Genomic DNA, 25,941 nt, shown 5'->3' with positions numbered 1-25,941 from the left:
ATCTGAGCCCTGATGTCCAACGAAGACATGTCTGGAGACGCCCCGACAGAAGGGGGTTACCAACCTCATTGTCGGCCACCATATGGCCCGACAACCAGGAGTGAAGGGTTGGGGTGCCGTTTCTTTTCATAGCAGCACCCCTTTGGTTATCATCCGCAGCACCCTTACAGAACAGTGGTACGTCTACGACATTCTATGCCCCGTGCTGTTACTTTTCATGGCAAGCCATCATGAGCTTACATTCCAGCAACATAATGCTCGCCCTCATACGGAGAGAGTTTCTGCTGCTTGTCTTCTTGCGTGCCAAACTCTACCTTGGACAGCAAGGTCGAGACCGTTTGGAGCATTACGGCAGGGCCCTGCAACCAACTCGGGAATTTGTCAGTCTAATGCGCTAGTCGGACAGCATTTGGCACAATATCACCCGGCATGACATCCTACAACTCTGTCAGTGAATGCCAGTCCGAATAACTGCTTGCATAATGGCCAGAGATGGACGAATGCGTTATTGACTTGCTCCATTTTCAATCTCTTCTCTAGAATAAATCGGACCGAGCGAGGTGGCGCAGTGCTTAGCACACTGGACTCGCATTCGGGAGGACGACGGTTCAATCCTGCGTCCGGCCATCCTGATTTAGGTTTTCCGTGATTTCCCTGAATCGCTTCAGGCAAATGCCCGGATGGATTCTTTGACAGGGCACGGCCGACTTCCTTCCCCAAATCCAAAGAGACCCAAATCAGTCCAGTCTAGAATAAATCACCCATTTCTTCTGAAATTGGGTCAAAGTGAAAGGACATGACAGCAGGGTACTAGATGTTGCAGCAGTGGCCAAAGATGATGGAGGAAGAATATATCCAACAAATAACTAAGGACATTGTGTACATAGTCTAATTCGTGCTGGTTGGCGGCTGACATTTATGTTCCGATGCTGCGACACGTAGTCTGCTATTCTGGGAAGCCGCCAAAGCGCTATTCCCTCCGCGGCGATAGAAAATCATTTTAAAGTCCCTCCTACAAAAGTGATGTGCAAAATAACTGCGAGAGCAGTTCAGGACCACGCCGTGGATTTTTCGTGAAATGTCGGGATAAAATTGGAACAGGTGTTTCGTGTTGACATGTAATTTAATTATCAGTCTGTTCAACACAATGGTACACAAAGTGCTGTAATAGTTACAGAACAGATAAATCACAGGTTTGGACCTTCGCTCGCCGCTGTATGCCCGATGCGCCAGCTACATTGTCACTTTGCGTTCATTTCCTTCTCGATGTTGCCGTAGCTCTCGCAATCGCTTAACATTGGACTTTTTAGGCTTTTTGGATTCCTTTCAACTCGAGATTTTCCCCTGACTTGCGTTTTCCTATAATTTCGAACATACGAACGAATCATATGTGAAGTCATCTTTCATTATTTCGTGGTTTTCAGTTTAATACCAATTACCGCGAACATTCCAGAGAATATTTTCATTGTCTCACTTTTGGTCCTAGCCTAGTCTCTCCACAATGACACGAAAATCTGTGTCCCACCTAAACGGATTTCCACCCCTGCACCATTTATAACTTCACACAAAGCTAGCTAATCCGTAACAATCAAGTACATGCGCCTATAATGGTGCGAAGACATAACAGTCAAAACAAATATTAGGCTACAAACATGAGACGGCCGAGGTGGTCGACCGGTTCTAGGCGCTACAGTCTGCAATCGCGTGACCGCTCGGGCATGGATGTGTGTTATGTCCTTAGGTTTAAGTAGTTCTAGGGGCCTGCTGACCTTAGAAGTTAAGTCCCATTGTGCTCAGAGCCATTTGAACCATTTTTTACAAACACGAACAGACGCGATCTCTCTGCTCTGGGGTCAGCTATTGTTTACGCATTGTTAGTCCTGTAGCTATGAGCGAACCAAATCTGACGATAATTCGTCGCAGAAGGCAATGCGATCGACGAGTGAAAAGATGTTTCGCGTCAAAAGCCTTCAATTCGTGTATGGTATACAACTATAAAGCGTCTCTAAGTTTGTCAGATTTTAATTAGGGCCAGAGTTACGGTTTGTATTTTTCCCTCTTTTGAAACATCCAATTTCCAAAGTGTGGAAACAGTGCTGTACTATTAAAAAACTATTAAACTCACTAAAACACTCATTTTTCGATGATTAGTAAAACACTTTACTTGGTGAGTGTTCTTCGCAAAGTCTCACGAGGCATCGCATTTACAGTGAGTAAGCTTCGGAAAGCGCCATTTTTTTTCCAAATTTTGTCGATATTTAACGCGTAGCGAGTACGAAGTTAAAGTCTCATCTTCAACAAAAACCAAGTAAATATTCTGAGATTAATAAGCAGTATCCCTGTAATGTCCTTAAGAATTAGAAAATTGTGTTCCCTATTTTAATTAAGTTCAGAATTAGGTTTTTCCTTGGAACATGTGAAATTTTTGCATCAGGAAAAGCTTTGTAATTTAGAAACGGCAGGCACAAAGATTTGCGCAGCGGAAGACACAACACAGCGGGAGCCGACAACTCCAGTAGTTTCCATAAGTGCATTCTTGGAGGAAGCAGCTGACAGCTAATTTAAACGGAACTATAGTGAAGGCTACTAGCGCAAGTGCTACTCTGATGTTTCTCCAAATCGTGCCATGTAAACGGCGAGTTGGTTCCTTTGAAAAATTTCCTTGATTTTCCTAAATCCCTCCATTCAAATGCTGGGATGGTTTCTTTGAAAAGAGAACGACCGATTTCCTTCCCCACCCATTCATAAACCGAACCTGCGCTCCGCCTGTAATGATCGCACTTCAACGTGACGTTGAACTCTAATTTGCTTTTCCTTTTCCTACTTTGAGATTAGTGATTGGCACAGGAGACGAAGTTGTGGCAGACGGCGTCAAACCATTCAGAAGGCTGACGAGGAGAAAGCGACGTATCAATCTCGGCTACGAATTTCGCGAAGTCCCCAGTCAGCAGGCGATATTGCGCCGAAATTATCAGTCGTATCGGAGAGCAAATCTGTGGTATGTCAACATAGGCGGCCGTGTCGCAGGCAGAGGAGCGCGCGATAACGCAGCGCGCTGCGTTGTTGGGTTTGGCACAGGTCCGCAGTACCTCATCTAGCGGCGCATTTGACGCCAGGTGAAGGAGGATCTTAATCCCCGTTTGCTCTGGCGTTTAGTCTAATGTAAGCAGTTTGCTCCTCTCTCCTTATGCCGCACATCGTCCGGTAAGCTGTGCAAACTCGTCCACAATAAAAGGCGGTAGCCTTTGTCACATCCCCTTTGTGAGGCTCGCACGGCCTATATAAGCTGTTCCCTCCTGCTGTCCCACACATCAGTCAGCGAGGCCATCTCCAGGATCAAGGTAAGCCTGCTCAGCCTCTACTTGTTCACTCTGAAGCTGTTCTCTTGTTCCCGTCGTCCATGGCACTCCAGTACGGTTGCCTTCGACTGGAAAGTGCAATTACCTCACCGAAAGTCACGAGCAACTCCTTGTAAACTTAATTTTTAGCTTTTGGATGCACTATGCACCTCGTCTTAATCTTAGTGATGCACCTTTCATCGTTGGTTACAATATTCGCCGAAGAAAAAATGGTCACCTTTATTTCGATATCTCTGAGGAAGGTGTTAGATGATGGCTCTTCTCTGAACTTTGTGCTCTTCAGGGACCAAACGGAAACAAGCTTTTTGCTAACCAAAGAGTTCGTGCTTTTCCTGCACCCCATTGTGTTCTGCTTCAAGTTTTGCTGCATTTTTTTTCCAATGAATCCATCCACTCTTTCCTTGTCACGTGCCGTAATATACGAGTAGCCCGAGCACGTGTCCCCACCTCTGAAGCGTTTGCCATCTTTCCTAATATTGCTCGCACCCATTCACATATCCTTTAAAGCTCGCTTGAGTTTGAGACAAATTTCAGCAGCAAGCTTTTCCGCTTCAACAGGACATTCAGTGACAGCACGCTGTCATACGAGACTTTGTTAGTACCCATGGTTACATGGTGTAAACGGTTTAAGTGATATATATATATATATATATATATATATATATATATATATATATATATATATATATATATATATATATATATATAGTGGTCTATTGATCGTGACCGGGCCAAATATCACACTAAATAAACGTCAAACTACAAAGAACGAAACTTGTCTAGCTTGAAGGGGGAAACCAGATGGCGCTATGGTTGGACCGCTATGAATGTTTTAATTCGACCACTTTTTTCGATTTTTGATAGATGGCTCTGTAATAGTCACAAACATATGGCTCACAATTTCAGACGAACAGTTGGTAACAGAAAGGTTTTTTAAATTAAAATACAGAACGTAGGTACTTTTGAACATTTTATTTCGGTTGTTCCAATGTGATACATGTACCTTTGTGAACTTATCATTTCTGAGAACGCATGCTGTTACAGCGTGATTACCTGTAAATACCTCATTATTGCAATAAATGCTGAAAATGATGTCCATCAACCTGAATGCATTTGGCAATACGTGTAAAGACATTCCGCTCAACAGCGAGTAGTTCGCCTTCCGTAATGTTCGCACATGCATTGGCAATGCGCTGACGCATGTTGTCAGGCGTTGTCGCTGGATCACGATAGCAAATATCCTTCAACTTTCCCCACAGAAAGAAATCCGGGGACGTCAGATCCGGTGAACATGCGGCCCATGGTATGGTGCTTCGACGACCAACCCACCTGTCACGAAATATGCTATTCAATACCGCTTCAACCGCACGTGAGCTATGTGCCGAATAGCCATCATGCTGGAAGTACATCGCCATTCTGTCATGCAGAAAACATCTTATAGTAACATCGGTAGAACATTACGTAGGAAATCAGCATACATTGCACCATTTAGATTTCCATCGATAAAATGGGGACCATTTAACCTTCCTGCACCATACGTTAACCCGGCAAGGTCGCTGATGTTTCAGTTGTCGCAGCCATCGTGGATTTTCTGTTGCCAAATAGTACATATTATGCCGGTTCACGTTACCGCTGTTGGTGAATGACGCTTCGTCGCTAAATAGAGAGCGTGCAAAAAATCTGTCATCGTCACGTAATTTCTCTTGTGCCCAGTGGCAGAACTGTACACGACGTTCAAAGTCGTCGCCATGCAATTCCTGGTGCATAGAAATATGGTACGGGTGCAATCGATGTTGATGCAGCATTCTCAGCACCGACGCTTTTGAGATTCCCGATTCTCACGCAATTTGTCTGCTACTGATGTGCGGATTAGCCGTGACAGCAGCTAAAACACCTACTTGGGCATCATCATCATTTGTTCCAGGTCGTGGTTGACGTTTCACATGTGGCTGAACACTTCCTGTTTCCTTAATTAACGTAACTATTCGGCGAACGGTCCGGACACTTGGATGATGTCGTCCAGTATACCGAGCAGCATACATTGCACACGCCCGTTGGGCATTTTGATCATAATAGCCATACATCAATACGATATCGACCTTTTCCGAAATTGGTAAAGGGTCCATTTTAACACGGGTAAATGTATCATGAAGCAAATGCCGTCCGCACTGGCGGAATGTTACGTGATACCACGTATTTATACGTTTGTGAATATCACAGCTCCATCTATCACAAAGCGAAAAACGTGGTCCAACTAAAACATTCATATTTCTTTATGTACCACACGAATATGTAATAAAAATGGGGTTTCCTATTTAAAAAGACGCAGTTGATATCCGTTTGAAATATGGCAACGCTATCTAGTGGGTCAACCATAGCGCCATCTGGTCTCCCCCTTCAAGCTAGACAAGTTTCGTTCTTTGTAGTTTATTCGTTTGATGCTTATTTCGTTATATATATATATTTGAGTTGGCTGTTTTTTTGTCTGCCTCGAACAGTCCTCCAGCAAAAACGTCACATAATTTACTACCTGATGTTTTCCGCACCGCTGTAACTGCATCACAAAGTGAAAGTGGAGTACCGCTATCAGTACAGACTAACCATTTTGCGTACATACATGCGTACTTAAGCACTTGACCTGCTGCACAGGGGAAATTAAGCTTTGTCTTTCCACATATACTTGGAGGCACTATCCAACCTAAAAACATACAACTTCTAATAGCTACAATTATTAGTCTGTAAATGATGTAAATACTGATGCAATGTTTTCCGTACACAAGTCTCAGTCACCAATAGAAATACCCGTGCTTATTCATGTTAACGCCTGGAAGTCAATGACATCACAATGAATTACGACATAGTGTAGAGTTAATACATTACAGTAACGGTCGCTTTTGTCATGTTGTCGGAACTGCACGAGGGTTAGTCACGACCTTCGGTAGGACCCTATTAGTTTTTAAACGATGTTCCTTGTGACGAGACATTGTTCAACAACAACTTCACCTTGGGCAACAGCTATAACCCTCGTTGGTCCTAGTTGCCCACGGCAGCGGCGCCTCGACATTAAGAAATTCGTCGAGTTGCTTACGTTCCAATGGGAGCAGTGAAGCTACCAGCATCGCACATATCTACAGGATTCCCATTGCGACTTCACACTGTCGTTGATCAACTAATCACGGGTTGATATAAGACCACCACAGCAGTTGTCACAGCAGTCCGTTTGCTCCTGATGAAGGCGACGGGGGTTATCGTCGAAAACTCGAAGTTTTATTACACTCTTACTTGACGGCCCCAAGAAGGCCTAGGTCACTTTATATTACGTAGGACGTAGCATGTGCGATCGTCCTTCGTAGAAATGGGAGTAACACCTGTTGGTATTCGAGGGCAGTAGGCTACTTACTGAGAACCCTCCACCCGTCCAATATCATAATCATTTGTAATAACGTAAATGTAATATCACTCTTCAAGAACACTTACTGCTGAATTCCACCAATAGTATTTACGTATCACGCGCAGGTTGATACGTGCGCTGTAAGCGTCCCGTTAGAACGGTATGAGACCTCCTTCAGAGTCTTGCACTTCATGGACTCTTAGTCCTACACTCGTACTTCTCAGGCCATTGTTCAGTGCGAAGCGGAAAGTACCTGGTTCCTAGTAATTTACCACAGACGGACACGACTGAAACTACAGTTCAGCGTAACTCGCACCACACGTTTCACTGCAGATTAGCTAATGCTCACATTGACGTGTACCAAGTGTGTACTCTGATACAGAAAAGACATCGAAACAGTATGTTGCATATGTTTTTCGGAGAGCCAATGTAACGACTGTGCAGCTATCAGCAGCCAAACTTCATCCTGCGTCCCACATAAACAAGTGTCCGGATCTCTTGAAGCAAGCGTTTCCGCACCTGTGACTACTCGACTTGTCTTTCTTGTCCAGACAAGTACTACTACCTCTCAAAATATTAGGCAGTTTTTACAACACTCAGAATATATAGGGTGTAACGGTATGACACTGACACGAAAAGGTTTTAGAGAGTATACTGAGAAACAAATTGAAAAATGTCATCCAACGAGGAAACAGAGCTTTGACGGCTGCCGGTAGGCTGACAGACCGCAAGCGTAATACCTCGCACTAGACCAGCCTGCATCAAGAACGTCATATGGCGTCGTGCCCGTTGCCCTCTGTGAGACTATGATTGCGTCAGTGTGCGAACTTACGTTTGCTGTCGAAATTGCCAATTAGCAAGTGTTGGCAACTTTGACTTTAACCTACTGTAGCCTTGTTGGATGACGTTTCCGGGCATGTATTTCCGTCCTCGGTTTTTTCCTCAATAGGCTGCTCCCTCTACAACCCTGTGTGTCAGAGTCGTGCTGCTATACGCTGTATTCAGGGCGTTTCGAAGTCTTCGCATGAAAAGTCTAGGGGTGGCATATCACGCCATGGGGAACAGTTTTTGTTAGAGAAAGAATGTTCGTTGTCGTTCCGCAGGGGCGCTAGCCGTCGTTCGTTATGATTTATGTCCCTGAGAGGCGCTAGGGCATAAGCACTTTTCGACACACATATCCACGAGAAAAGAGGTAGTCCGATTAAATTAAAGTTCTCGATTTGCTTCTAACATATCTTTCTCCGTTTATAGACATACATTCTTAAGGTTTTCTTGTTGAAAATCACTCTATCATTTTACTAGAAGAGGTCGTATGCAGATGCTGTACACCTGGTTTGTAGACCCTGCTAGTTCGGCGAAATCTCGTCTTCCCAGGGCCTGCAAAGAAAGCACTAGCATCGGCTGAAGTGTCAGCGAACATTGTACCTCTAGCAGACGTTGTTTTGCGTGACTTGATCTGTCACCCCTAGACGTTTGATGCAAAGACTTTGAAACACCCTGTACAGAGGCAACCCAGCAATTCGACCGTAGCATCTCTGAACACGTACCGGTGTCTTTGAGGCAGCTTCTTTGAGAAAGTTTTCTCCACTGTGGAGTAAACGTCACAAAGTGGAAGGTAAACACAATGCTGTGGAGACTGCGTCCATAACTCAACTTAAATGAAGATAATTCGTCGGGAGACGCGGTAAAATGAAACGTGCTACCAGGAAGTTTCAAAATAGTGGACTCTCTACTGCAGAGAAGGATATCTGCTCTGTAAAGCAGTGAAATACCTCTCCCTAACTCCCCAGTAATACCATTTGACCTCTGGCATGCAGGTGTTGGGCAATGTGGGCTGTTAGCAGAAGTCACACACCACGTTTACATATTTCTGAACTATTCCAGCACTGATATAATTTTCCTCGTTTGTCTTGTATCATACGGACAGGAATAACAAAGTATTTACATGTGTATATTGTAGTGTATTATGTTTAATACGGACGCTGATCCTAGTATGTATGATGTTTCATTCAATTAAAAGTTTAATGAGCGATATCTCGAACACCCTTTACGCCCTTTCACCAGTTTACCTCTACACATAAAAGGAAATTTTGTGACTGGCTCACTGACTCATCACCGCCTAGCCCAAACTGCTGAAGACAGAAACTTGAAGTTGGGAGAAGGTGTTGACCTTATACCGTAGGCATCGTTTAAGAAGAAATTTTTCGAAATTCAGCCTCTCAGCCTCTAAGAGGGTGAAATAGGGGACAAAAGGTGTTCCGAAAATACGGCGATATTAATGGAATTTTGAAGCTAGAACAAAGAAAGTTCAGAATTTTTGAATATTCAACCCTTAAAGGGGTGATATAGTGGGTGCAAATTCTGTTTTTGAGAATAAATCATTATTAAATAACTACTAAAACATTTTTAAAAGTGCATCTATGAAACTTAGTGTCTGACATCTCGGATCAAAATTTAAAAAAAAGAAAATACGGGTTTCAGTGTTTTTGGAAATTCAGCCCTAAGGGGATGATACAGGGGATGAAAATTTTCATGAAAATATTTTGCTATCTCGGTTAGAAATAAAGAAATACGTGTTAGGGGATGAAAGTTTCTATGGAAATATCACCACGGTACCTCAAAAGGCACGATTAAAAAAACCTTCGACTCCAGCTACCAGAATCGCTTTTTGGTCAGAAATACATTCGGAAAAGACCATACTTCTATGGCCTTAATTAAACCATACCGTCTACCCGAGGACAGCAGCAGCAGGCGCTAAACTAGTAATATATAATTGAGGTTATGTTACGAAACTTGTCAAGATGATTTCAACGCTTTTCTTTCTTGTATGTTCACATGGTCAGTCATCACAAAGTAAAAATTTTTTGTGTTCACAGATGTCTCACTTCTGGCTTCGACTTGCCGTGATTCTCGGCGTTTCTCTCAGCATATGTGGTGCCGAGGACAGTAAGTTTAGCCCAAACTCCTATATGCCTATCCCTGTGTGTTCTCGTGATAACGCAGTGTGAATGTAGAGGCCAAATGAAGCATAGAACTCAATACATTATTTGCTTTTGTGTTACCTTCTGAAAGGTTACTTCAGGTTCTGGAGCCTCAAACATAGTGTAGTTACGTACTTTCTTCTTCCATAATTGTTTCGTTATTTTTGTTGGTGCTCACCACAGCTATGAAATGACGCTCGCACTGTTTTCCAGAAAAGGTCGTGTGCTACCACGGCAGCTGGTCCGCCTACAGGAACGGAAACGGCAGGTTTGAGATAGAGTACATTCAGCCGGAGCTGTGCACGCACCTCATCTACACTTTCGTTGGCATAACGTCTGCAGGAGAGGTCAGGATTCTGGATGAGTGGCTTGACCTTCCAAGTGGAAAAAGTAAGTCAGCTAACGGAAGATTCGAACAAACTACAATAATCACAGCTACGTGCTGAATTTTCTAACGTTTCACGTCTGATTCTTTCGCGTCAGAGAATTAGAGGTTTATTGAAGTTACTCGTAAAATGGTGCCCTGTAAAGTGAAGAAATAACATAATATTTCCACATATTGCAATAAAATGTACTAGATATAACACTCACTTTTTCCTTTCACGGTAGACGCATATAACCGCTTCAACGCACTGAAATCGTCCAACACGAAAACTCTGGTCGCCATTGGAGGATGGAATGAAGGTTCTGCTACGTATTCGGCTGTAAGTAGAACACAAGGCGCAGTGAAAATTTGTTGTCCTTTTAGCTGTTTTGCTAATGACGTTACGCTGCCTGCTTCTGTGTTATAAAGGTAATGAACGATGCCTCGCTACGAGCAAAATTCGTGCAAAACGTCGTGAATTTCGTGAAGACGTACGGCTTTGATGGCTTCGACCTGGACTGGGAATATCCGGCTAACCGTGGCGGTTCTCCAGGAGATCTGGTGAGTCGCTCCCTGCATCGAGAAGTGCGCTCTTTTGTATGGAAACCGTTCTGAGGTCTGATCTGACCAAGTAAGTGTGTTGCTGCTCTCATTAAGGCATAAGGTACAGTTTCAAATGCTGATTTAGTTTTGCAAAATTTCAGAACGATCCAAAACACTTGCAGCTATAGTCTCAAGCGACACTGGCACACCAAAAAAATAATAGAACTGATCCGATAACATAGTATATCATACACATGTTATTTGTCGGTTGGTGCTCACCAATGGTCTGCGCTCTGAGGCCTCCATTCTGTGTACGGACAAATAAAAAACTAAATAGCCAGAATTTGGAACTCAGGCCTAAAGCTCCATAATTATAGAGAACCAAACACTCGGGAAAAGCACTGTTTAAACATCTTGTCTATCTCACGACTTTGGACAGCGAGACATTTCCTGTCGTTCGAAAGCGAGTTAACGCTTTTAGCTGAGATGGCACCAGGCCACTTGAGTATAGTTGATACTTGACATGAAGGGTTTCAGTGTTGCCATTTGAGTATACTCCTAAAGGACGACCGCCCTGTTTCAGGAACTCTTCGTGCTGAACATTTAGCCTCGGTAAACTGCAACAGTGCATTAAAAGGTCTAGTTTTTGCAGTGGCTGCTGAAAAACGTAATGAGCTATCTTTCGTCAGGTTCGAAAAAGAAATGCCGCACCCAATGCAGTAAAAAGCCCTGCAAGTACAATCTTGTTCGTTCTTCAGACACCATCCATCCTGTTTTGCGAATAATACTGGCTAGGTCGCTGACGATTATTTTTTTTATTGTATTACTGTATACCACGTTTCGTTTACTGTCAGTGTGCAATGAAACATCAGGCGAAGCGGGCATTCAGTAGCGAACTCTGCTGGAGAGTTTCACATTATGTTGAACTTCGTTTGAGGGATTTTTTGGATGAGATTTTACGGATCTTGACTTCTGATTTTCTATACACAGATTTTGCTGGTTATTACAGGATCTGGTGATGGCAGTATCATAAACATGTCGAAAATAACGTAATAGTTGAAAGTAATAGTAGGCAGTACCATTTGCTGAAGACCATAATGGTAGTAGATTCATTCTGGCGCATTCGGAAAGTAAGGTCCGATTAGGCCTCGAAATGTGAAGACCCGATGGAACTTTTCCACAGATGTGTTGGGCCTGTCGATCGCTCTTTCCAGTCCATGCGCAAAGTGGTCACGGAGATGACTGAAACAACAGTGTCTCCCACCAAGTTTGTTGACTTAGTGAGAGATTTCGCCTGAAGCTATGCAGCGTACATACCATAAATGTCATGCGTTTCTCTCTTCAAGACAATTTTCAGCCGCATTCTTCAGAGGCAACGAAGACACTCCTGTAACGTTTTCGATGTGAAGTGTTTGATCACCCATAATACAGCCCTTAATTGGCTCCCTCCGTTGTTCATCACTGCACACAGGAACCGCTGTCTACGAAGACAACATTTTGGCACAAACAACGAAAGATAGGCCAGCGTCGAGAATTGGCGGAAAGCACAGGCGGCTGCTTTCTGTGACAAGGGTACTGGAAAGTCTGTACAACGCCACGACAAATGTCTAAGTTGGAGAGGCGACTATTTAGAGAGGTAGCTGGAAGTGGGGTCAACTGTTACGAATAAAAATTGTTGGTTTTCACTGTGGTTTTCATTTACTTTCCGAACAGCTGTCGTAAATGGTACTGTCATTTCTTCACAATTAATATTGTGCATAAACCTTTTACTCCTCGGATGCAAGGCACGGCCTCACACACGCCACGTTTCACTTGATGTTTGCAAACTTTTGACGACACACTGTATTTCTCGCATACTGCAACTGTTTGTATTTTTTTTAACTCAAAATTTTACCTGTTACAATGATACGTGGTTAGTGAATCAGTTTTCAGTTTTTGTAAATCCGCACCATGATATCTCTAAGCTGGTGTTATTAGCGTCAACATGAGTCACAGTGTCCTTCGCTAAGTTATGGATACATGGAGACCTGACGCTAGTAAAATTCTGTTTCAGACGGCGTTCGTTGAGCTGATTAAGGAGCTGAGGACAGAATTCGACAAATACGGGTATCTTCTGACGGCCGCAGTGGGTGTCGGCCGCTACCTAATCGGAACAGCGTACGACGTACCACAAATATCCAAGTAAGTCGCAAACGAGCAACATGTACCTTATCCTCTCCCAAGGGTATCGAAATCACAATGAAACATCTTGTAGGGAGCGATTAGCTGGTATCTCCATACTGGGTGCAGTTTTATGCACTGTGCAATTTGGCTTACTTTGGGAAGGTAATTAATGTGTTGATCAATTTGTTATCACTGCTACTGAATTTAACTAAGTGCTGATGGATTTATTAGGGGGCAGTTGAGAAGTTCACATACATTAATTACATGTGTTAATTATAAACAACTGCACTTGAGTGTGGTGTTTGCAGTCAATAACAAAAGTTTTAGAGCACCATCTATACAAATATAACTGACCTATATTACAGTTCTTTTCATTTAAACAAAAGATATCCGTTTTGGACCTTGGCTAGTTTGATCAAAGTTACTCTTTACAAAACGTAATCTCAAACAAATAACACCTTGATTAAATCTCCACCGGACATCAAATGAGTGGAAATGTTGCCTTGAAGCGGTGTTTCAAAGCGTTTATTACTCGACATCGTCACCAGATGCTTCAAAATGACGTTTCTATTCATCTCTGATACCTCGAATAATCAATGAAATTCTCCGAGAAAGCCTAAATTCGAAATTAAGATCTTTCCATCACATAGTAACTTTAGAAACATAACAATAACATCCAGAGAATCTCTCCAGTAACTTCCTGCAAGGTTCTGTTTGTTCCAACATGTCAATGGATATCTCAGATCCTTCATTGCGCCCGTCGAATATTTTGTTAGCAACTTTTGTTGGTGTTGCAGAATGTCTTCTTTTCCCGTGCTAATGAAATTTGCGTGCCAAGACCCTTCTTCCTAAATGCAGCCCATTTTTCAGCAGTACCAATAACTGCAAGGTCATAAAGCTTGTAATGCCCTACACTGACACCTCGATTGTGCAAATATCTCCGACTCTGCACACCAACAACACACTTTTTCTTACAGATATTCTATGACATTATTTAGTGACTTTGTCTTTCTTTTTGTGTTCCCAGACTGCTTTTAGAGCCCTCTCTTACAGAGGCATCACCACCTGCAACATTTAATCTTCTACAGGTACCTGGACTTCATCAACCTGATGACATATGACCTCCACGGATCGTGGGACGGCAAGACCGGACAGAACGCCCCACTGTACGCCAGCTCTGCTGACAAGACCGAGGCTGAGAGGCAGCTGAACGTGGTGAGTATCTGTTCCCCCTTAGACTACTCTGCGCCACTGGAAAAGCACGCTCCAGGCTAGGTGGCTAGGTGGGACGAGTGGCAGATGACACATTGCATCTGTACGATTCCCAGGATTCGAGTGTGCGCTACTGGATCCAGAATGGAGCCGACCCCTCAAAACTTGTTCTGGGCATGGGCACCTACGGGAGGACGTTCACCTTGTCCAGCGCTGCCAACACCGGCGTCGGAGCCCCAGCTACTGCACCCGGCACCAACGGGCCCTACACCATGGAGTCCGGCATGATGGGCTACAACGAGGTACTGCCGCACTTATTTACTGCGCAAGCTACCCAAATACTTTATGGTTGACATTATGCAGGTGATGGAGGATGCTTTGAGACAAGGATCTAATGCTTGGAAATGAATATTTAGTTTCTTACTAAGACTTACATTTTACACCAAAACTGACGTTCATAAAAAGTGTCCAAAGTAACATCCGCCAAGAACAGTGCCTCCGTTTCAACATAATACAACGATTGAGCTGAACTTTGGATACATAATCATTGGGCCTCATTCCTTCGGCAAACAATTTGTGATCCTCCGGCACTGTGCACAATGTTCTCTTTAAAGTCTGCATTTCGTAGCCACGGAAGCGGGTGCTTGTTGATGAATCGTTCCCAGGGAGATCCAATAACAGCCACTCAAATTGTCCGGACTGAACACTTCTTTGTCACGAATCTTGGCCGGCTCTCTAGGACTTGAACACTCCAGTTTATCTTAATTTTCCACCGATGGCAACAGCTTTACTGCAGTTTAGACAACACCTTTACCGAAACTTTTGTCTGTGTGTTTCTTCAGCAATCCAGGGCATTAGATTCTGTTGGATAAACATTAAACACGTTTCTGCAACTTCCTTTAGTGTAACAGGTAGTACTCCTTCTTAAGCAACGCGTCATGATTGGTAGGAGGATTTGGATGTTTTAGCACATGGCTTCACCAGGTGCCGATCAGATTGTAGATGGTATCAACTTTGGCGTGATGTCCCACAGTGGAAGGCGAACAAATGCATCCTCTGACGTATGCGTAAAGCAAGAAGGTCAGGCACCTGCTGGCAGTGACACTCACTTATTATTGTCGTTTAGCCCACGAATGTAGGTCTAGTCTTAATTGAGATTACATCAGTGTTTGTGTAGCTTACACAGTACCGTATCCATGTGTTACTAGTCTGACAGAAGCTCCGCAACTCATAAAAGTTCGACGAAGGGGCCATTGTTCCCGCTACTCCAATTTCGCAGTTTGTCACCCAGGTAGAAGTGCCTTTTTTACCCCTGTCATCATAGGCCCATGTAGCCCGTAGCTGGAAACAGAGAATTATAATAGGGTTGAATCCAGCGCCGAGAAAGTAAGTCATTGAAAAAGATTGTTAGATATGTAGGATAGAGAAACTGATGGTAGTAAACAGAATAAAAGTAATGTATAATACAAGCGGCCTGTCCTAGAAAAAGTTTAAATGCAGACATTATGTAGGAGGCGATCAAAAGGCTTCCGTTCGAAGGTCCTGCAGATCAGAATCGGCATGGTAACCAGGCAAAACCACTGAGAGAGCTCAGGCAATCATCATACACTCCTGGAAATTGAAATAAGAACATCGTGAATTCATTGTCCCAGGAAGGGGAAACTTTATTGACACATTCCTGGGGTCAGATACATCACATGATCACACTGACAGAACCACAGGCACATAGACACAGGCAACAGAGCATGCACAATGTCGGCACTAGTGCAGTGTATATCCACCTTTCGCAGCAATGCAGGCTGCTATTCTCCCATGGAGACGATCGTAGAGATGCTGGATGTAGTCCTGTGGAACGGCTTGCCATGCCATTTCCACCTGGCGCCTCAGTTGGACCAGCGATCGTGCTGGACGTGCAGACCGCGTGAGACGACGCTTCATCCAGTCCCAAACATGCTCAATGGGGGACAGATCCGGAGATCTTGCTGGCCAGGGTAGTTGACTTACACCTTCTAGAGCACGTTGGGTGGCACGGGATACAAGCGGACTTGCATTGTCCTGTTGGAACAGGAAGTTCCCTTGCCGTTCTAGGAATGGTAGAACGATGGGTTCGATGACGGTTTGTATGTACCGTGCACTATTCAGTGTCCCCTCGACGATCACCAGAGGTGTATGGCCAATGTAGGAGATCGCTCCCAACACCATGATGCCGGGTGTTGGCCCTGTGTGCCTCGGTCGTATGCAGTCCTGATTGTGGCGCTCACCTGCACGGCGCCAAACACGCATACAACCATCATTGGCACCAAGGCAGAAGCGACTCTCATCGCTGAAGACGACACGTCTCCATTCGTCCCTCCATTCGCGTCTGTCGCGACACCACTGGAGGCGGGCTGCACGATGTTGGGGCGTGAGCGGAAGACGGCCTAACGGTGTGGGGGACCGTAGCCCAGCTTCATGGAGACGGTTGCGAATGGTCCTCGCCGATACCCCAGAAGCAACAGTGTCCCTAATTTGCTGGGAAGTGGCGGTGCAGTCCCCTACGGCACTGCATAGGATCCTACGGTCTTGGCGTGCATCCGTGCGTCGCTGCGTCCGGTCCCAGGTCGACGGGCACGTGCACCTTCCGCCGACCACTGGCGACAACATCGATGTACTGTGGAGACCTCACGCCCCACGTGTTGAGCAATTCGGCGGTACGTCCACCCGGCCTCCCGCATGCCCACTATATGCCCTCGCTCAATGTCCGTCAACTGCACATACGGTTCCACGTCCACGCTGTCGCGGCATGCTACCAGTGTTAAAGACTGCGATGGAACTCCGTATGCCACGGCAAACTGGCTGACACTGACGGCGGCGGTGCACAAATGCTGCGCAGCTAGCGCCATTTGACGGCCAACACCGCGGTTCCTGGTGTGTCCGCTGTGCCGTGCGTGTGATCATTGCTTGTACAGCCCTCTCGCAGTGTCCGGAGCAAGTATGGTGGGTCTGACACACCGGTGACAATGTGCTCTTTTTTCCATTTCCAGGAGTGTAGAACGCGTTTGGTAAAACACGATATCATGTTGCGTGAATAAACCCGTAAGTGCCTGTTGCACATATTCCTCCGACAGGAATCATCGACCCTTCAAGGGATTATTTTAAGGAACCAAAGGCGTGTTAAGCTCATTGGAATAGATCAGGACCATAGGGCGGGTGCCCGAGTATCTTCCACTTGTCCGTATTGAACGACCCTGGCCTCCCAGAACGACCGGCGTCTTGTGTCGAATCGCGAACATCCCATGTCGGTGGTTTTCGACAGACATGCTGTGCCTCACACATTCTCTATTCTCCGGTGGATGTCTACTGCTGTTTGCCCTCCGACAGCCAAGAAAAGGATAACTGCATGTAGGTCCCGTTTGGACGCATTTGGTAATAACGTCGCCATAGTTCACGTTTCCGCATTTACCACACGCAGGTCGGAAAGACGCGAATGTGACACTCATTCCTTGCCTACACGTCGGTGCTCATATACCCGCATCGGAGACGCGCTACGTCGCATTTACGCTACAGCAGCGCCCTAAAACGAAAACGTTTTGATTGTCCCTTACAAGAAAGCGAAATCCACTCATGAACAGTGTTGGAGATGTTCGAAAAAGAACTGTAATGCCAGTTTTTTACAATAGGAAGTGATCATATTTTAGTCTAAGCTCATTGGAAATGACACTCTTAATCCATCTTCAGTTCAAGAGATCGCAAGAAATCTGCAACAAATGCATTGAAAAAGGAAGGGAACCGAGTGTGAAAAAGTAAAGCAGCCTCTCTAGATTACCTGAAACCTGAAAAAGTAGATGTGTTTTGTGACTTATTGTGCAATACAGCAGAACATCCCTTACTCGCTCAGTTCCCAGTCTACCTCAGAAAATTATACTTGTGAGGAAAACACATCTTCTCGCATTGCATCTGGCCACACGAGTCCTCTGCACTTTATAGTATGGCTTTATTGCTTTAACTCTTTTTGAATCGGCTCACTCTAAAATTTAAATTTATGTGAGTAATTTGAAAACAGTAAAGACTCTTACACTCGTCTAAATAATAACAAAAGAAGACAAAAAGACCAAAGAAAGCCATACATTCATCTAGAAGAAGATTGTGCAATGGCAAGATAGTGAAACGAACAAACTGCACTTTTTGAAGTATGTTATCCGAAATTTATCGAACAATGGAAACGCCTGGTAGGAATATTAACAATGTAGGAAAAGATTGCTACTTGCTGTGAAGAAGACACGTTCACATGCAGACAGACACAATTAAAATTTCGTGTAAGCGTCTTTTATTTGTGCCTGTCTGCAACTTTACGGTATATAGCAATTTACCTTTTCCTACATTGTTAACTTAAATTTATGTTTTACACAACAGTGCTTTCAACTAAGAACTTTGTTATATAAATTCTTTCCTTTTAGCATGTTTTCGTCGTCTTTCTGACAGTCAGGGTATTTAATATAATGACTTAGCTTCTGTAACATAAATGTTAGCTTAATATTGTTGTACTCCTTAAAATATGGTTCACTGAAGTGTTGCGGAGGGTGATCAAGAGAAATTCATCACAGATAAGCTTCTAGTTGCAGAGTTTGGGTAGGCATTTAGGGCAGTTTTTGGTAAGTTGGTGTGTCTAACAGGTAAAAGTTGCTAGTATAGTGTGCTGAGCAGCTATAAAAGTTGCAGAGCTTGTATGAACGGGCCTGACCTTCCCTCTCCCCGTCATTTGCTCTGGGCTGTCTTCACGGCCGACTCTGACTTACAGTATCCTCCAGTCGTATTAATTGGCATCAGTTTACATTTCTGTTGCATAATACCGGATTCTTACTCTAAAGGAAGCACACCATTACTTCTAAAGTTCGTCTGAAAGCATCTCTTTCTTGAGAAACACTTAGTTTACGATGCTTTTTCCATTCTGCAACCTTCGCGTCCGGTTGGGCCGCATATACAGCTATACCCTTCAGAGACGTTCTTCATAAGTGCTTAATCCATTCCATTCATTCTTTCATCAGTTTCCTTAGATAATATTTACCACTTGTAATGGCGAAATTCTGGCGGTCAAAGTTGCTTTTGTACGCCTATTATCTCAGTGGTTACACATTAAGTTATTCATTGACCTCTGTCGAGATACATTTCGGTAACGTACTATCTTTTGGAGTAAATACAACTGATTGTGTAATCCTTTTCATATTTGCAGATCTGTGAAAAGATTAACGCTGGTGGGTGGACAGTCGTTTGGGACGAAGAGCAGAAGGTGCCATATGCCGTGAACGGAAATCAATGGATTGGCTACGACAACGAAGAATCCATCAGGCTGAAGGTAACAGGCGACACTGCAATTATCTAGCTCTTCCCTGTTCATTTTGGTGGATTCTTCCCTCACACCCTGTGAAAAACTCTTGGTATTTACCAATTTAAAACACGAACTATAAATATTCCAAGGCAGGTATGTAATTCACTGTAAAGTATTCGTCTTACAAGGCGTTCACGAGACAGTAACAGTTAACTGAAGATGGCGTACTAGCGTTAATACGAAGTTGCGTGATAAATATTTAGGGAATGCTAAGTTCAATATTGGACTTCCTCTAGAACTACCTCTGTTGGCGTATCTTGGCAGTATGGATTGCATACAGCGAGTCGTCTCAATGACAGATTCATACAGGAGTGCCGCAAGGATTCGTGATAGGCCCTGTCTTGTGCATTGCCTACGGTACTTGCCTCCTAACTTCGCCCTTCGTCACCAAGTGCTTTTACTCAGGTGACACTGCCCTAATAAGCAGCAGCCGTTCGCCAGCTGCATTTAACCCAGACTACAGGACGCTTTCAGGGATAGTTAATCGGGGGCTTACATGAAGACAACACGCACACCAGGTATGGAAGAAGACATCCCAAATCCTGTGTGCATTTTATCCACTTATTAATGAAAGGTCATCATTATACCTTGCATGAAGCGACAGTCTGGCGTGCAATGTAACTTGTCTGTTCGATCTGGGACACAAAAGCAAATTCTCACACTGAGAAATTATAAAGGCTTCGCAATGCGGCGCTGCGTCGCATACTCCACTTTCTGAGTTACTTCCCGTCCTGTTATCTGCTGAGGAGGAACCAGCCACTAGGCGATACCAAGAATACTCCGGGAAACTTTGTAGTCAAGTCAGGATATTACTCAGTTCTTTAATACGTCACCTCAGACATTGATAAAGAAACAAACCGCTACAAGCGACTAGTTGCTCAACTGGGTAACCAGTAGTACCAAGAGACAGAGGCCGTTATATGTTTAAAAATTCAGTGCCCAACACTACAAAAATTGAAAAACAAGTTGCCCTTAGTAACAGCCATTGAATAATAGCAAGAAATACGTAAAGAGTAATAAACGGCACCGAAGCACTAAAAACAGGATTCATTCTATTAACAGGAGACACATTGGGATCTAGCAAGACAAACACTATTGTAGATCTGCAGTCTGAGTTTTCACTGATAAAAATTTTCCTTCCTTCCCCTTCGTATTCCCTGCTATGAACTTAGAATAATGTTCTGATGTCAACCACTGCATAGCATATACCGATATACATCAGCAACGACTATATTTTTTGGTGTTTACTTTCAGTCTCAATACGTTCTCGACATGGGCCTGGCTGGTGGAATGATCTGGAGCCTGGAGACAGACGATTTCAAAGGCCTATGTGGTTCGAAGACCTACCCTCTTCTCAGCACCATCAACGAGGTCCTTCGTGGAATCACCTCCACCAACAGCGGTTCCTCAGTAAGTTTGGTCACTGCAGTTAACAGCAGCTTACGACGTATACACATGTTACCTTCTTCTGGTTCTCTATTTTCTTTTCCTCTGAACGATATCCCCCGCATACCGACAACTTCATATCCATTTAAAACAACCAGTTTGTCATAAGCTTCCAATGTATTTTTCACGCAGTTAAGATTTTATTTTCTTATGTGGGACGTTAGAACGTGTCTTTGATGTTTCACCTGTTAAATGCAGAACATCCCGGACATCTTCGCTGCTACGATGGCAAGCTCAGTCTCAGAAAATATGGAACGCGAAGATGTAAGGAAGCAAGGAGTGGTTCCAGCTTAGAGATGTAGGGTCCTATAGGCTTCCAAGAGCTATGTGCTCGCAGCCCCTGCCTGCTGAAACTCTAACCCTGTTTGAAGCCATGTTACACACCTACCTTCTTACCTCATTTTTTATGCACAACTTGTGTTTATGAGCCCGCCCTCATAGCCGTGCGCGTTAAAGCACCGATTCAGGGGCGGAGAGGTGCGATGGCCACAGATAGAGTCCGTCCGGATGATTAACCACGAAGGTCGATGTGCCGGCCAGTCTGAATGTGGTTTTTAGATGGTTTGCCACATCCCACCAAGTGAATAGCAGGTTGGTACCCTAATCGCGTCACAGTTAACACGATTCTCAAACGTTTAGAAGACTGTCTCTCACTTTCACATGCGTAACCCGATACGCAAAAGTTGAGGTATATATTTTTCACTCCAGGAGGGTAACACGGTGGCGACATGAAGGCCATCCGGCCACCACTTAAATTAATCATGCCAAATCCGTTAATAACAATGCCGACCCTGCGCCTATGCTGATCAAAGGCATTAGCAAAAGAAAAAAAGAAGAATCTGCAGGTTTACCCTGAGGTGAGGGAAGTCACGGGATACCACCTAATATCGTGTCGGACCTCCTGTTTCGCTGCGTAGTGCAGCAGCACGAAGTGTCAGGGAGTCAATAAGTCGTTGGAAGTCGCCTGTAGAAATATTGATCCATGTGCCTCTACATCCGTCCATAACTGCGAAAGTGTTGACGGTCCAGGATTTTGTGACCTCTCGATTACGTCTCATAAACGTTCTATCGCATTCATATCTGGCGATCTGGGTGGTCAAATCATTCTCTCGAACTGTCCAGAATGTTCTTCAGACCAGTCGTGAACAATTGTGGCCTGCAAACATGGGACATTGACATCCATAAAAATTCCGTCATTGTTTGAGATTACGTCCATGAATGGCTGCAAATGGTCACTCCAAGCAGCTGAACATAACAATTTACAGTCAATGCTCAGTCCATTCCATGTAAAATCAGCCCTCATCGTTATCACCAGCTTGCACAGTGCTTTATTGACAGCCTGGGTCCATGGATTCATGGGATCTGCCCCACACTCAAACTCTACCATCAGCTCTTACCAACTGAAATCGGGACTCGTATGGGCAGGTCAAATTTTTTCAGTTGTCTAGGGTCCAACCAATACGGACAAGAGCCCAGAAGAGGCGATGTCGTGCTGTTAGCAAAGGCACTCACGTCGGTGATCTGCTGTCATAGCTCCTTAACGCCAAATTTCGCCGCACTGTTCTAAGGGATACGTTCGTCGTAAGTCCCAACATTGATTTCTGCGATTACTTCACGCAGTGTTGTTTCTACGTTAGCACTGACAAATCTACACAAACGCCGCTGCTCTCTGTCGTTAAGAGGAGGCCGTCGACCATTGCGTTGTCCGTGGTGAGAGACAATGTCTAAAATTTGGTGTTCTCGGCACACTCTTGACTCTTTGGATCTCGGAAAACTCAGTTCTTTCACGATTTCCGAAATGGAATGTCTCATGCGTCTAGCTCCAACTACCATTCCGCCTTCATAGTATATAGATTCCCGTCGTGCGGCCATATTCATGCCGGAAAACTTTTCACGTGAATCACCTGAGTATAAACGATAGCTTCTCCCATGTACTGCTCTTTATACCTTGATGAGCGATGTTACCGCCATCTGTGTATGCTCATATTACTATCCCATGCCTTTTATCACCTAAGTACATGAATGTAATGTAGTGCGCGTTAAACTATAAATAATGATTACGTTGTGATTAATTAAAGTATAAAACAATACACTGGTAGCCAAGATCACAGGAATTTTTTTTATTCCATGATTACCGCTTTCAGCGAAACTAAGCCGCCATCATCGGATCTTAGGACACATACAGGTTACAACATCAAGGCAGACAATGGTGATATTAATAGTTGCCTACAACACGCAGGCTTTACAAATTTGTCACACGTAGCACATAGGTGTCCAAGAGAGATGACATTGTAAATGTTTAGTGTCTCCATTACACACAAGCGCAAGCAAGCTGTGCAAAACTTACAATCTTATGCTGCGTATGATACAAAATAGAACGCAAGTCTTTTTCACAATTCTCAAATGTCACAAAATTCTCTGAATGTCGTAAGGCTTAGGGTACATGGTAAGGGGAACTCCGATGAAACAAGCTTTATTACACAAGTAATCAAATACATCAATGTACGCAAAATATAACACTGTTACAAACTTACGTAGGAATATGTACTCCAGTCTTCAATCATTTTACCCAGACATGTACTTACCTATACCCTAAGCACATGGCCGGCCCAATTCCGAAGAAATTCAGCAACTGCATAGCTTATGAAGCCACCCATCAACTCTCTAGCTTTCAAGACAGCTGCAGAATGACCGCATAAAACAAGGCGCCTAATAGAACGGCGTGGAACTGCAGGGAGCGCTGAACAACTTCCCACAGTCTCTCTGATGTACTATGAGATTGAACCATCTGCCTTTATTGAAGCCTGTGACGTACTTTACAGAGTTCCAGCTCGTCCAGCTCCAGCAGCAGTTCCAGCTCGAGCTCCAGCAGCAGTTCCAGTTCCTCCAGCAGCAGCAACACGGCAGCCAGTGCCAGCAGTTCCTCCGGCGTGTGCAGCTCCGCGGGCTACGTTCGGGACCCCAGCGACTGCGGCGTCTTCTACCTGTGTACTGCCTCTGGCAGCGGCTACACCGCCAGCAAGTTCACCTGCCCAGGGGACCTCGTCTTCGACGAGTCTTCCTCGGCCTGCAACTACAAGAGCCTCGTCGCCTGCTGAACGCTCTCCCGTAGTCTGCCGATACCTCGCCTTTGCACTCAAGTACCTGCTTCTTCAAATTGTACTTCCGCTAGCCGCCATGGCGTGCGTTGACTAAATAAAGCTTTACTGTGCACCGCAAAAGCATCTTATTTGTCGACCAAGCATTCCCGTCCCAATTCAGATGCTAACATTTGAAGGAACTGACTGTACTCCTTACACATGTAGTTTTGAACTCTGCGAATCACTGTGATGTACACGGCAGAGGGTACTTCTCAACGTATCGCCTATTAGAGCTTCTCCTCGTTCCAACCACAGAAGATAGGTGTGAAGAATGACTGCTTGTGTACCTCTGTGTGAGATGTTTTCTGCCTAATGCGTTGAGCGCGATCTCTACGTGACAGAGACGTAGCCGGCTGAAGAATCTTCGTAGTTTTTACTCTGAAAGTTTTATAAGCAGGTTCACGAGAGATACGCGCCAGCTTTTTTCAACTGCTTGCAGTTAACGTGCACGGTGTACATATCAAATGCTTCTCTCCACCCCTTGATTTCCAAATGCAATTAAAGAAAATTACAGTAGTGGAAATCAGTATGAAGGCATGGTTCGTACGACAATAATAGAACAATGTCTGTAGCGTCCTATATCTAATTTGTTACGGAAGTAGTAGGTACTTATAAGACATACATACATCAAAAAAAGTTTTGCATCACCCCGGTTCCCAGAACTCCTGAAGATTGTGGATGTATCACAGACCCAGTCCCTTTGACTGTTCAGAGATGTCACTAAACCCGCCCAAAGATGTAAATAACCATGCATGGGCAGCGCCTATTAGACGGAGGGAATCCAACAGCCAATCAGTTCCAATCATTCCACCCGGAAGGAGGTACATGGCTCGTGTTGTCTGTAGTTCACCCATGCCTAGACGATCAATACCGCGGTTCGATCGCGTCTGCATTGTTACTTTGCGCCAGGAAGGGCTCTCGACAAGGGAAGTTCAAAATGTTCAAATGTCTCTGAGCACTATGGGACTCAACTGCTGTGGTCATTAGTCCCCTAGAACTTAGAACTACTTAAACCTAACTAACCTAAGGACATCACAAACATCCATGCCCGAGGCAGGATTCGAACCTGCGACCGTAGCAGTCGCACGGTTCCGGACTGCGCGCCTAGAACCGCGAGACCACCGCGGCCGGCGACAAGGGAAGTGTCCAGATGTCTAGGAGTGAAACAAAGCGATGTTGTTCGGACATGGAGGAGATACAAAGAGACAGGAACTGTCGATGACATGCCTCGCTCAGGCCACCCAAGGGCTACCACTGTAGTGGATGACCGCCACCTACGGATTATGGCTCGGAGAAACCCTGACAGCAACGCCACCCTGTTGAATAATGCTTTTAGTGCAGCCACAGGAAGTCATGTTATGACTCAAACTGTGCGCAGTAGGTTGCTTGATGCGAAACTTCACTCCCGACGTCCATGGCGAGGTCCATCTTTGCAACCACGACACTATGCAGCGCGGTACAGATGGGCCCAACAACAGACGGATTGGACCGCTCAGAATTGGCGCCACGTTCTATTCACCGTCGAATTTCGCATATGCCTTCAACCAGACAATCGTCCGAATCTTGTCTGGAGACAAACCGATCAGGCTGAACGCCTTAGACACACCGTCGAGCGAGTGCAGCAAAGTCGAGGTTCCCTGATGTTTTGGGGTGGCACTATCTGGGGCCGACGTACGCCGCTGGTGGTCATGGAAGGCGCCGTAACGGCTGTACGATACCTAAATGCCATCCTCCGACCGATAGTGCAGCCATATCGGTAACATATTGGCGATGCATTCGTCTTCATGGACGACAGTTCACGCCCCTATCGCGCACATCTTGTCAATGACTTCATTCAGGATAATGACATCGCTCTACTAGAGTGGCCAGCATGTTCTCCGGACATTAAGGCTATCGAACATGCCTGGGATAGATTGAAAAGGGCTTTTTATGGACGACGTGACCCACCAACCAATCAGAGGGATCTACGCCGAATCG

At 44.8% G+C, this 25,941-nt stretch overlaps 1 protein-coding gene across 1 annotated transcript; it reads left to right on the top strand.

Annotated features, from left to right (window-relative positions):
* The first annotated feature begins 3,084 nt into the window (after nucleotides 1-3,084).
* Nucleotides 3,085-24,045, top strand: LOC126266981 (chitinase-3-like protein 1). Its single transcript, XM_049971717.1, has 11 exons — nucleotides 3,085-3,341; nucleotides 9,627-9,696; nucleotides 9,945-10,121; nucleotides 10,341-10,435; nucleotides 10,525-10,656; nucleotides 12,692-12,819; nucleotides 13,890-14,016; nucleotides 14,130-14,315; nucleotides 19,223-19,345; nucleotides 20,633-20,788; nucleotides 23,647-24,045. Exons 2-11 carry the CDS (start codon nucleotides 9,627-9,629, stop codon nucleotides 23,920-23,922), a joined length of 1,470 nt encoding a protein of 489 aa, XP_049827674.1. The 5' UTR covers nucleotides 3,085-3,341; the 3' UTR covers nucleotides 23,923-24,045.
* The last annotated feature ends 1,896 nt before the right edge of the window (nucleotides 24,046-25,941 follow it).

This window comes from Schistocerca gregaria, chromosome 4, assembly GCF_023897955.1.
Source record: "Schistocerca gregaria isolate iqSchGreg1 chromosome 4, iqSchGreg1.2, whole genome shotgun sequence".
Classification (NCBI taxonomy): Eukaryota; Metazoa; Arthropoda; class Insecta; order Orthoptera; family Acrididae; genus Schistocerca; species Schistocerca gregaria.
Note: the sequence above shows the minus strand (reverse complement) of the source record. Positions and strands in the feature narration are given on the sequence as shown.

What these genes read in the sequence shown, in the direction of transcription:
- LOC126266981 (XM_049971717.1), top strand. Translation starts at nt 9,627, where the DNA reads ATGTCTCACTTCTGGCTTCGACTTGCCGTGATTCTCGGCGTTTCTCTC. An exon ending in CATATGTGGTGCCGAGGACA is followed by an intron (nt 9,697 to 9,944) that starts GTAAGTTTAGCC and finishes ACTGTTTTCCAG; the next exon opens with AAAAGGTCGTGTGCTACCAC. An exon ending in GACGTACCACAAATATCCAA is followed by an intron (nt 12,820 to 13,889) that starts GTAAGTCGCAAA and finishes AATCTTCTACAG; the next exon opens with GTACCTGGACTTCATCAACC.